The 12,062-nt window shown below is 37.4% G+C and overlaps 1 protein-coding gene across 11 annotated transcripts in view; it reads left to right on the forward strand.

Moving 5' to 3' along the window:
* Positions 1 to 12,062, forward strand: part of LOC135203722 (calpain-A-like) — a 117,199-nt gene that overhangs the window by 34,352 nt on the left and 70,785 nt on the right. For 8 of the 11 annotated variants that reach the window (XM_064233631.1, XM_064233630.1, XM_064233633.1 and 5 more), the window contains 3 exons: positions 1,633 to 1,716; positions 5,019 to 5,138; positions 5,593 to 5,784. In XM_064233631.1, coding sequence (XP_064089701.1) covers positions 1,633 to 1,716; positions 5,019 to 5,138; positions 5,593 to 5,784 — 396 coding nt within the window. The remainder of the gene's footprint in view (positions 1 to 1,632; positions 1,717 to 5,018; positions 5,139 to 5,592; positions 5,785 to 12,062) is intronic. The other 3 variants (XM_064233639.1, XM_064233640.1, XM_064233638.1) reach the window with 2 other exon arrangements.

The following is a 12,062-nucleotide window of genomic DNA, read 5'->3' on the forward strand; positions in this document are numbered from 1 at the left end:
GCTATTTCGACCTCAATAGCCTTTCAGAAAAAACATGGCTCTTAAAGACATTTTAAGTGCTACTTTTTGGAGAGTAACTCAGTGTTCGCCTCGCACTACCTACGGGAGGTAAGAACGGGGACCTATGAAAGCTGTTACTCTCTCGACCATACGTCGCCGCAGACACTATTTTGGGCCAGGAGGTAGCACTCATCCTTTCCCATAGAAAAGGGTATGGTGAGTTTTTAATATTTGTATGTTTATGGTTGTAGGGTCGGCTGCCGAGTACAGTCGTCCCTTCCTTTAGCCTTTGGTATATGGGAGTTTGTTGTTAGGCTAACTTAGGTGGTGGTTTTTGCCTCGTTGCCCTCGGAAGTATGGTCATGGTCTAGTCACATTGTGGTCCCGTCCCCGTTGACAGATCATCTAGAGCGCACCAACTGCATAGGTCACTACCTTGTTGGTAACTCTAGTGAAGCAGAAGCAGGCTTGGGTGACAGTAATCACAAAGTCAGCTATGCTAACAGGTAAGGAACCAAGATGTCAATCATATACATTTATATGTTTCTAAAATCCTTTTTTCTGTCTCTCCCACCGCCAAAGGTGGGATTCAGCTATATATATATCTGACAGGTAAGTTTCATGAACAAAATGCTATTGGATTGTTAAGATACAATAAAGAGGTTTGTTCATACTTACCTGGCAGATATATATAATTTTAGTACCCACCCACCTCCCCTCACCGGAGACAGTGGAGATAGAAATCTGATAGAAAATGGGAAGGTTCCTGATACCCGCCTCCCAGCGGCGGGAATGGGTACTAACCACCCTAACTCCCACTACGTGTGTCGTAAGTTTTTAGAAATTCTGTCGGACTTCAGAGAATACAGCTATATATATATCTGCCAGGTAAGTATGAACAAACTTTATTGTATCTTAACAATATCCTTAAATTATGCCAATAGGCATTGGTGTATTGTCATGTAAGTGGATAAGACCCCATTGACAAATGACCACTAGATTCTGTCAAGTAAGTGGATAAGACCCCATTGACAGATCTACAAGAACTCTTAGCCATAGGTCACATCCTCGCTGAGGCTCTTGAGACGAAGCAGACTACTAGCAATAGCTAGGAAGTCGACCCTTCGTCTAAACACATAGGAACCAAGGTTTTTATTTATTTATTACCTACAACGTATGTTGTTTACCTGTCTATTCAGTAATAGCTGTCTTTTACCCTCCACCAATGGTGTGAATCAGCTATGTATATGTCTGACAGGTAAGTTGAATGTATAAAAATGATATTGTTATGATACAATAAAGTTTTATACATACTTACCTGGCAGATATATACAATTAAATGGCCCACCCAGCTCCCCTCAGGAGACAGCTGGAAGAAAAAATATGAATTAGAAAAACGGGTATGGTTCCTATTCCCGCCACCCAGCGGCGGGTGGGGGGGTAGATCACCTGACCTACCTGCCGCGTGTGCCGCGAAATTCGAATTTCTGTCGGACGACGGAGTAATAGCTATGTATATATCTGCCAGGTAAGTATGTATAAAACTTTATTGTATCATAACAATATCATTTTCTTGGGAATAAAAGTAATTGAATGCCAAACCATAAACTAAATTCAAATCTTGTATTTTAGCGGTGGTAGCGGAGGTGGCGGAGGCGGCTCCATGTCACAGGCAGGAGGTTCCATTGCATCGAACATAATTGGGAAAATTGTCAGGTGAGGAACCATTTGTCCAATATTCTCATTGGGAGAAGCTCCCACAAGGTATTTATTACACGCTCACGATGGTATTAATCTTAAAAAACGCTCTTATCATCGACTACGAGAACGGAAGCAGCAGCAGCAGCTGCTGCAGTCTCTGGAGAAAGTGGACAGACATGTACTCTTCTTATTCGGCACAGAAATAGAAGAATGTTCATATGTTATATTTTTCAGTATTTAGGAACCTTCCGAGATGCACTGCAAATGAATGGCATTGGATATTAGTGGGCCTTTCTACTTTTGTACATTGTAGTAATGTCTACAGCTTTTATGGAAACGTCTTAACCTTGTATAATGTGATTTTAATTCTTCCTTTTTATTTTGGTGGCATCCTGAACATGCCTTGCCTATGCCTGTGTATGTTTGATAATCTAGTCAGTTTTCTAGTCATAATGACAGCCCTTGTTTATTTGTACTTCAACAACTGCATTTTCCATTTCAGTTTTGATTCTGTCTGTACAATTACATTTGTTTACACAATTTCAGAAGAACCGTGACGATAATTGTTTTGAGTTACATGTCCTGTTAAGGGATCTTGACCCCAGTGCTTGCAAGTGTTTTAAAATTGTTTCTACTTGTAAAACTGAATACATTTTCATTTGCATTCAATGCTATAAGCATATTAGTCATGTATTTTAGTTGAACATGATGGATTTTGTTCTTTTGGTATTTTTATGTTCTCTTGTTTTGGGAGGGTTTCCTACTCATTTGAGAGAATCTGATTGAAACCCTAAATGCTGTAAATGAACACTGAAATGGTAGAAGACTCCTTAGGATTGTTTTCCTTTTTGATTGCGAGTGTGTGTGTTTGTGTTTCACTGTTTTACTTCATCATTAGTGTTTTTGCTTATTGTACTCAAAGGTTGTGTTTATGCAGATCCCTAAGTCCATGTCAGTAAGGGTTAAGATTTGTCTTAGCTGCAACAGCAATTGCATTTTGTTCTGTCTAGCCTTATCCCATGCAAAAGTGGATTGTTACTTCCTTTGCTCCTTTTCCCTCCAGTGATTCCTTGGAGTTTTTGGGGGAAAGTGTCTTGGATCATTTAACAGCAAGCTAGGTGGTTTTGTAGAAGTCCCCTGAATTCTTGACTGACTTCGGTTGGGGACAGTTGAATAGGGAAGTTAAGAATGAGTGAGTGAGTGTTTGGCATCTTGTAGTCAGTTATGGTTCCAACAAGCACCAGTGCATTCAAGTCGGGGATGTTGAATCGGACAGTAGTGATTCTTTTATTTCTAGGAACTCTGGTGACTAAAGGATCACAGTCTAGTCGTGTCAGTTCTGTGAAACTGTGCATTATACACACAAATTTCTCTTGAATATTGAAGGTTTTACAGTGTATAACCTTTTTGTTGGGCATTACCAGTGGCATTGCATTGTCTATGTGCCCCAGAACTTATTGGGCTCTAGTGAAGATATTGGAAAATTATTACTTCTGGCTGTCATGATGAGGTAAGTTTTTCAAGCCTTTGCACAGATGCTGGAAATAAGGTAACAGAGGATAGTATTCTCATCACCATGACTGTGGAAAGAAAATGTGTAGAACAAACTGTAAGTATCTCTCTTTGTGACCCATTTTTCCAGATTAGTTTTAACATGTTTTGCATGATTCCTAGCTCATGCATTTTGGATTGTATTTGTAAAGTATTCTGTATTCTTCTTCAATTTTCCCCTGCTCTTTTTATATTTCACTTAACTGTGTTTATTCCTAAGGCTCTTAAGAGTCCTGTGATGTATTGGTATTAATTTTTAAAATATATACGAAACAAAAAGTAATTAAAAATGGACAGAGACATGGGGGGGAAAAGTTGCCCTGGACTTTCAACCTGTCCCTGGCAAAGTGAAGAGAGAGTTACGATAGCATTAGAAGGGGACCCAGCCATCTTATAATCCATGTCTCACAACCTGGGCCAAAGTCAGTTGCTGGTTTTAGTTTTTATATCTCATCTTTCATTATATATACATATATACACTGCAGTTGAGAGGTAATACTGTATAGAATCCCATTTAGTTCACTACAATGTGGTTTAAATACATTTCATGTTTGGTTATGAAAATACCAGGCATGAAATCCCTGGGTTGGAAGAGGTGAAAATTTCTCTTTAGGAGATTAATTTTAAGTGGAGAAGTAATAAATAGACCCTTAAGAGAGAGGTAGCTATTGGGATGAGGAAAACCAGGCGTTGGATCTTCCCCTTGAAGAAATTGTTGCTGAATAGGGTGACGATGAAAATTCTAGTCTTGCAAGTATCAACATAGGTTGTCAGACTCCAGGAAAATTGAGTCTTTTAGCTCTGTAAAAGAGAGTGATTTCTTGCTCACAAGGCATGTTCTGTCCATGGAGAGAATTTAAGCGTTTCTTCTAGTCATCTAGGAAATTTTGTATTAGGAGCTAGTCATAATTTCAAGATGAAACTGTAAGTATATTTCAACATTTCCCTGACAAGTAGAAAACTACTGTATGATAGTTCCTTTATCTGCAGCTTTTACTGAAGTTTTTATAATAAGGTTGAGAATATTTTATCTCTCTCTCTCTCTCTCTCTCTCTCTCTCTCTCTCTCTCTCTCTCTCTCTCTCTCTCTCTCTCTCTGTCATTAATTTATGTAATGATATGTTGTTTTTGACTTACTGGTATTGGCTTTGTGCTTTGACAAAGGGGAATTATTGTGGACTCATCTTTGTACCTAGATCATTGTTAAATCAGTGTCATTCCTTTTAAGATTGGTGCTAAATGTTCCCATTTTTTAAAAATTTGTATTACAGCAGTAACATCATTTGCAGGAATTTGCCTTTTTCTTACATTTTACAAGTGCTTGTAAGTCCCTAATCAATTTCACCCATGCCTGAATGTCCCAAAAGTCCTACTTGCTATCTGTAACGAAGTATACAAAGTTTATACAGGTGAAGCCACAGCCAAAACATACACATCCTCAAGGAAGAAGGAAAACGAAGACCTCCATTTATTGCTGCTGTTTCATGACGCATCACATTCTCATGGCTAAAAGAGAAAATGATCAGAAAATGAAAATGCAATTCGTTTTCTTGTTTAGTGTTGAAAATGTGACGTGTCATGAAACGTATGTAATAAATTTGTAAGAATGGAGGTCTTGGTTTCCTTAGTATCCTTGAGGATAACAGAGTTTAATACCCATGGAGATGAGTCCTTCATTTGATTACTGTACATAACTCACCCACCAACCTGTCTTTGCCAGTTGCTTAATTAATATTCTTTGTATTTCCTTTGCACGCTTCCCTTTAGCGATGATGACGGGAAAGATAGTCGTCAAGGTAGTCGCGAAGGTAATCGTGAAGGTAGTCGTGACGGTAGTCGTGACGCTGTTGTTTCAGACGACCTTCTCAAACAGATTGTGACTGATGGGTAAAGTTTGCCTCATTCCTTGCCTTTCATTCTGACTGTTGCCAGAAGGTAGCGGGACGTCAGTAGTTATGCTATGTTATTAGATTGATTAAAGACTTATAAAGATGCATAATGTTATGAGAATGGATTCCTCAGTCATTTTGATTGTCTTTACATGCACTGTGAAACACTTTTTTTTTTTTAAATTCAGGTTCAAGACTAGAATGATGTAGTACTTCTACACCAAAACATGAATTTATATGATTTGTATTTGCCTTGTTTCATTATTCAAAAGTATATTGAGCCAAGCCTTCTTGTGATCAGACTGAGCTTTGTTAGTATGCGGAATGCCTGTGTTTAGCGTCTTCGAGTCCTGATACCTTTAAACGAATTAAAAACAAAGTCAAATTGCCTTGAGATAGTGATATGCTAATGTGTAATGTCGTGCTGTACCGCACTGCTCCCCCCTGGAAAGGCCAGGACCAGTTCTCCCAAACGGACCCACGGCAACAGGCTACCCCTCCAGCGGGTTTCCGAGCATCCCAGGATTACCTGGGCTGCCTGGTTTCCCCGGAGGTGGGCCTGGTCAACCAGGAGGGAGTCAGGTGAGGCCAGGGGCATCCATATACCGGCCAATTGCTGCCACGGCCGTGGAGGCCGTTCTAGGGTAAGCACACTCGTCTGCCAGCCAGCGTCAGGGTCTGCATGACCATAGAGTATGGTATCCCTCTTTGTTTCCAGTGTAGGAGGCCCTTTAGTAGCAAGCAAGCAGATTTCGAGAGTAAATCTTGGATGGAAATACCCATATGCTCTAGAATGTCAATTGAAGAACCTTCACGGGACCCTGTTTTTGTTGCTGCACCATCTCTCTCTGGTAGCAGTTCGTACACACCTTGTAGTAGTTGTCAAGAGAATTGTAGCATTAGCCTTAATGTTAGATGTTACCATCTGCGTTCTTTGGTGTTAGTACCTCTTTCCTTTGAAGAGTTTGATGTTTTTGTGACTTTGTAGGTACATTAGCTACTTAAATGTTTTGTGGAAGAAGACATACTCTTAAATCTTTTCGTCACACATACTTACTCTTTTGATAATTGCCACTAAACTACAGTTCATGAAAGGGAAATGCAATTGGTTATATGGTTTCAAGCAAACATACTATGTAGTGATTATTATTATTATTATTATTATTGGTTAGTTTAACCACACCACTGAGTCAGAGCACTTGCCTAGATTTTATTTACAGCCAAAATTCATCTTCATGGATGTTTGGATGTAAGTGTGAGACCAAACAGATTCATCTATTTATATCTTTGAGATGAACTTCATAATGTTAACCCTTTCAATGTTGATGATATAATTTGAATTATAATAAAATCAAATTGCATAAATAATTGTCGTTTGTCAACCAGCAACAACATAAGCTGCATTTAGGCGAACATCTGTTGAAACAACTTGAAACAGGACAAACCTTTCTTAGTTTTCTTTTCAATTACTGTTGCATACTGATGCTTCTGTATTGTTTTAGTTAACATTTTATCTTTTGGTTTTCTTTGTCATTGATAGAAAAATGGGCCCTCTTGCATGTTATACTAGGTATCAATTTGGTCTGTCACAGATTAATTACAGTTTTCTCATCTTTGGTCATTTATTTCCATTGTGTTTTTGTCATTATCGTTGTAGTGTTTACATTAAAAAAAATAAAATGCATTTTGCTGTTATTGCACTGACTGCAATTTAGGCAGAATACTTGGCCTTTATTTGTTCTAATAATTAAGGGTTAGTGTGATGTTTTAATGAATGTTTTTCTGTTTTTGACTTTTGAATGCTAGCTAGTAGGTATGCACACTTCACATACACATGCACACATTTACATGTCAGACAGCTCGCTTTTAGAGTCGTACTAAAGAGGCACTTGTCATTTCAAGGTCATATTTCTGGGCAATTCAAAGATTTTTATCCTATCAGCATCAGTAACCCCCTTTCTTTTGTTGCTATGCAATTGACAATCTTGAGATTTTCGTTAACGTATGAAACTCGGTACGACTCCGCTCTTTTCCAAATTAGAAAAATATGCCGTGATGCCTCCCATTGCAACTAATTTCTTGTTATGAAATGACAGTAAATATTTTCCCTGGGAATTCATCTTTTTCAGTTGCATATGGTTATTTCCTGATCCAAAAGTCTTGGGCAACTTATTGTACCAGATGTTGCCCAATATGCTGCTGTATTTTATAGTAATTTTTTTGTTCACAATGGCAGTCACTATGGAGTTTTTAATGTGGGTATTCAGTTATAGGATTGTTGAAACGAATCTAAACAGCATCATGAGATATAGGTGTGCAATGTATTTAATGAAAGATAATAGTACAGCCAGCTCTCAATGTACTTGATCATAGCAGAGATGAATATAATATAGCATCAGTTTCATCACATCCATCTCCCTCCCACCCCCTCCCTCTCCCTAAAACTGTATGTTGTAGCGTGTATGCTAGTTTTCATTACAAGATCTTTGCAAAAATATGTGTTTGGATTTCCATGTTTGTAGTTTGTCTAAGGAATGAACTGAAAGAGGAAGAGGTTTAATTGTAAAGTTTGTCCCCTTTTTACCTCTTTCCATGTAGCTGTCCAGCTTCTCCTGCTTTACATTCTACCAGTTTTCTCATTTTATAAAAAATCCTTTTTAATGAGTCCTTTGAGAATCTGTAAGTGGAACTCACTTCTCGTTAATATACTGATAGTTAATTGTTGCATAATTCTCAGGATTCTCTTTTGGCTCTCCTGAAAGATTTGTTCTTGAATGAGAGACGAAAATGTACAGGAGGTGAACCTGAACAGCTTGGCATTTGGCCTAAATTCTATATTCAATTCAATTCAATTCAATTCAATTCTAAACAAGTTGGGAAGAGATCAAATGGGCCCCTTGAAGGCTTTCTGCAAAGAAATATGAGGGATGTATAATGTGTGAGGCACAAAACACCTTAAAGGTGGTACCCATGCAGGATACTATGTATGTAATTGATAATAATGAATCAGTAGAAGTATATAGTGTCCTTTTAATTGTGGGAAGTTGACAGAAAAGCACACAAAATGATCTTGAGAAATCATAAAAAATTTGGTGTCCAAATCAGATCAGTGTTTACATCATTTTGTTTTGATGTCGCAATATAGATCTGGGACACGGGCAAGAATTCATGAGAGAAATAGGCTAGCCATTTTAAAATGTGTTCATGATGCTTAATTAGAAATCGGACAGATTAATCATATAGGTACTTTTTGGTAAGTACTGTGATTACAGTGCCTATATATTTGTATGTAGAAACCTTCACTAGAAAATCCTAATATAACTATATTTAATACTTCATATTTGTAAAAGTTATACTAGATACAGTGTGCATGGTATATGATGTGTGTATTGAAGTTTTCCCCAGTTGTGTTTTGACACCTTTTTTTTTTTTGCACAACTCATATTTTAGGGGCTCACACTTTTGATGTTTTATCAGCTATCAAGAATTCATGTGTTCTGTGTTATTTTATCAGCTCTTTAATAATTCATGTGTTCTGTAATACTGTACTTAATTACCATAGTGCATTGTTTATGAATCTTGCGTTGATGTATTTTGTGTCGCCGAAGGTTACCCTGTAACGTCAAGTATTGTTCTCGCTTCTGAGCACAACTTCATTTGATAGATGCTTTTCACTTCTTGTTATTTCCAATATTAAAAAGATTGCAGACCTTTTAAGGAGCATTTCTAAAAGGAACAAAAGTTACTGATACTTTTGCCATTGTGGAACACGTGAGTTACGAGCTTTTGCTGACACTTTCTTAATCGTAATGAAGAACTGTTTTGTGGTCACTGTACCTGGGAGAGCTACCTCATGTTGGTTGAATGTTGTGATCACCTTTTGGGATGGGATGGAACAGGCTTGTTTGTTGAGTATTTTTCTATGACATATGCATTATTGATTCTTGTATTCAATGTTTTGAAGGAATGTCACTGTTTTATATGTAACTTGATTCCCATTTTTTTTTTTTTTTTTTTAACCAAACTATACTACTGTTCAAATGGTGACATCAGAAACATTCTGCATTTACCTGAAGAGCATCAGTTCCTTGTAACCTAAACTTTTTTTTTTTTGCATTTTGATGTTTTTGAGATGGAAATTTCCCCATTCATTGTTAAATAATGCATGTATGTAGACTGTAATGATCGGATTTTGAGGTGTTGAAGATACCTAGGAAATGTGTTGGAGGTACTGAGGTACTGGATGTGACTGGTGGACACAGTACCAAATTCAGTGCTCTACTTAACACTGCTGTGAATGTCCACAAGTAGCACTGCATTATATGAGCTTAGATTAACCTATACTATACACATATAATCAAATATATATTATATATCTATAATAGCCATGTATTGTTCTATTTCTGTATGCTTCTTAAAATAAAGCATAAGAACTGACAGGGTCATTACTAGCCTGTCTGAGGGTGTGGGAATAATTCCATGCATCGAAGGTCTCTGGGAATCCTTCAACCGTCGAGTAAGGTCCTGCTTGAAGAGTTTCTGGAATTAATCAGATTTTGGTGTCAAGCAACAAGACCACTCAGTGGGTTAGCGTAGGCATTCGTAGGGTCGGCACAGAAGAATTTGTTCTTGAGTAAAGATTGAAAATTGGAATGTAAGAATGTTGATTGCTAGATGGGAAGGGGATGTCATCTCTCTACATCGTTACGTTTTAGGTCAGTAGTGGTTTTACATTGTAGTCTGTACCCTTGGCTTTCTGATGACACTGACAAAAGGTAAGTTTCTTTAAATAGTTCCTTGGCATTTGTATTCCAACACTGGCCCTTTGTGACACCATAGACAATACTAAAGGTTCTTGCTACATCCCTTTGGTCACCATCAGTACTACTGTTCTCTGCCTAGACACTCTTCCCATGTAGCTGTCCAACTTCAATTTGACCTTGCTCCAATTTTTGCCTTGCCTTAAAATAAATCTTTTGGGTGAGCCCTGTGAAAGTCTAGGGACGAATTTATGATAATAGAAATCAGAGCAGTAAAGAACACTGCACCAAGGGACTGAAACAAATAGATTACCCTTTGCGGAAGATGTGAAACAACTCTATAAGGAAGAATTGTGTCCTTTTGTACACAAAAGTACATTAAGAAAAAGAGGCAGATTCAAAAGGCGAAACGATGGGAGTCACAGATATTAAGTATGAACCCATTTTGGCCCCCTGGTGATGAATAGGAACCATTGGTTCCATACTGAGTTTAACCCCCTTCAAAAGTATTGAAATTATTTATTCTGGGATATGTTTTTCTTTGAAATTGTCCTGTTATAATTTTTGCTAGTGACCCATCATCATGAATATGGCTGAAAAGGTGTCATTGAATACCATAGGAAATAATATTGACATCTGTTTATAACTTAAGGGTCTACCTTCACCCTAGAATCCAAGTTAATACTGTGCAAATGTCACTGTTTTTATTGGCGTTTCAGACAAGTTGAAAATAATAGGCCAAATTAATATTCATTTGGATGCACTTCTAAAAATTTACTTCTGTAGTGAGCTGTAGTTGCATGAAGGTGGCAATTGAAGTAACATAGTACTCCACTGTAGTTATTTACTCTTTGTAAGGAGTCTGTGCAAGGAGCCACTTTTGTAGAGAATGTTTCCTGGTTTTGTAGTTAAATGAGACCTCATTTATGGTTGAATGAGTATGATATATATGTAGTGCTATAGGCAGGAAAATTCTTGTAGGTATCTGTTGAAGTAAATTGGATGTGTTTTTTACCCCTTTTTAAGTGATCAGCATGAAATTCTGTAGTTGAGGTAATCTACCCAAGACTACATGCAGATGGTATCACAGTATAAGCTATAGTACATTATTAAGAACTTTAAAAAATGCTTGAATTGTAAGCAACCATTTTGTTCCTTCTTTTTCTATCCAAGATTTACTTTTAAAAAGTTTGTGACACATGAAGTAAAATTAAGTTTTCCACTTGTGTGATTTTAAGTGTTTGGGCACTTCTTATAAAGAAAACTTTTAGCACATCTTACAAAAAAGGATTTTTGGTTTTACACATATTCAAGGTTATTTTTTTCTTTGTAAGTAAGTGTATCTTCGTTTTACCAGACCACTTAGCTGATTAACAGCTCTCCTAGGGCTGGCCCGAAGGATTAGATATTTTTACGTGGCTAGGAAACAATTTGTTACCTAGCAATTGGACCTACAGCTTATTGTGGGATCCGAACCTTATTACATCGAGAAATTAATTTCTGTCACCAGAAATAAATTCCTCTGGCTTCACGTTGGCTGAGCCGAGAATCTAACTTCGAACCACTGGATTGGTAGCTGAGCGCAAAGTCCACTCGGCCAACGGGGAACTATTCTTTGTAGAAATAAAGTATAAGTCTAGGTTGTAAGTTAGAGAAGTTTTGATTATATCTTTAAAATCTCCAAAATATAAAAGCACACGTTCATTTTCTACAGTCGTGCTTTACACGCACCTTCATTCAACATTTTGGAATCTCTTGACTGTTGAATTTAAATTTGCTCAAATTTACAAGGTTCAGATAGCTTTTTGATTTGGGTAGGTCTTAAAAGTATCGATAAAATAGAAGTTATTAAACTACTTATATACTATTACTGTTACAGCAAATAGTACTTGACTAATTAATGATCTAAACTACTACGGCTATGAATTTTTATCTTCGCATCAAATTTTCCTGTGCCTTTTCAATCTGCATGACAGAAAGTAAAGAGGCATAGTATGAAGTAGCCTGCAGCAGTTATAAATTAAGTCCCACTAACAATTTTCACATAAAAGGGCCTTTGGACAGTGACCCTCATATCCCCTATAAAGCCCAGTTCTGAAGTGTTGGAAGGGTAAAGAAGAAATTGGGAAAGAAAAGATTAAGGAGATAAAGGTACAGTACTA

The sequence above is a fragment of the Macrobrachium nipponense genome, chromosome 36 (assembly GCF_015104395.2).
Source record: "Macrobrachium nipponense isolate FS-2020 chromosome 36, ASM1510439v2, whole genome shotgun sequence".
NCBI lineage: Eukaryota > Metazoa > Arthropoda > Malacostraca > Decapoda > Palaemonidae > Macrobrachium > Macrobrachium nipponense.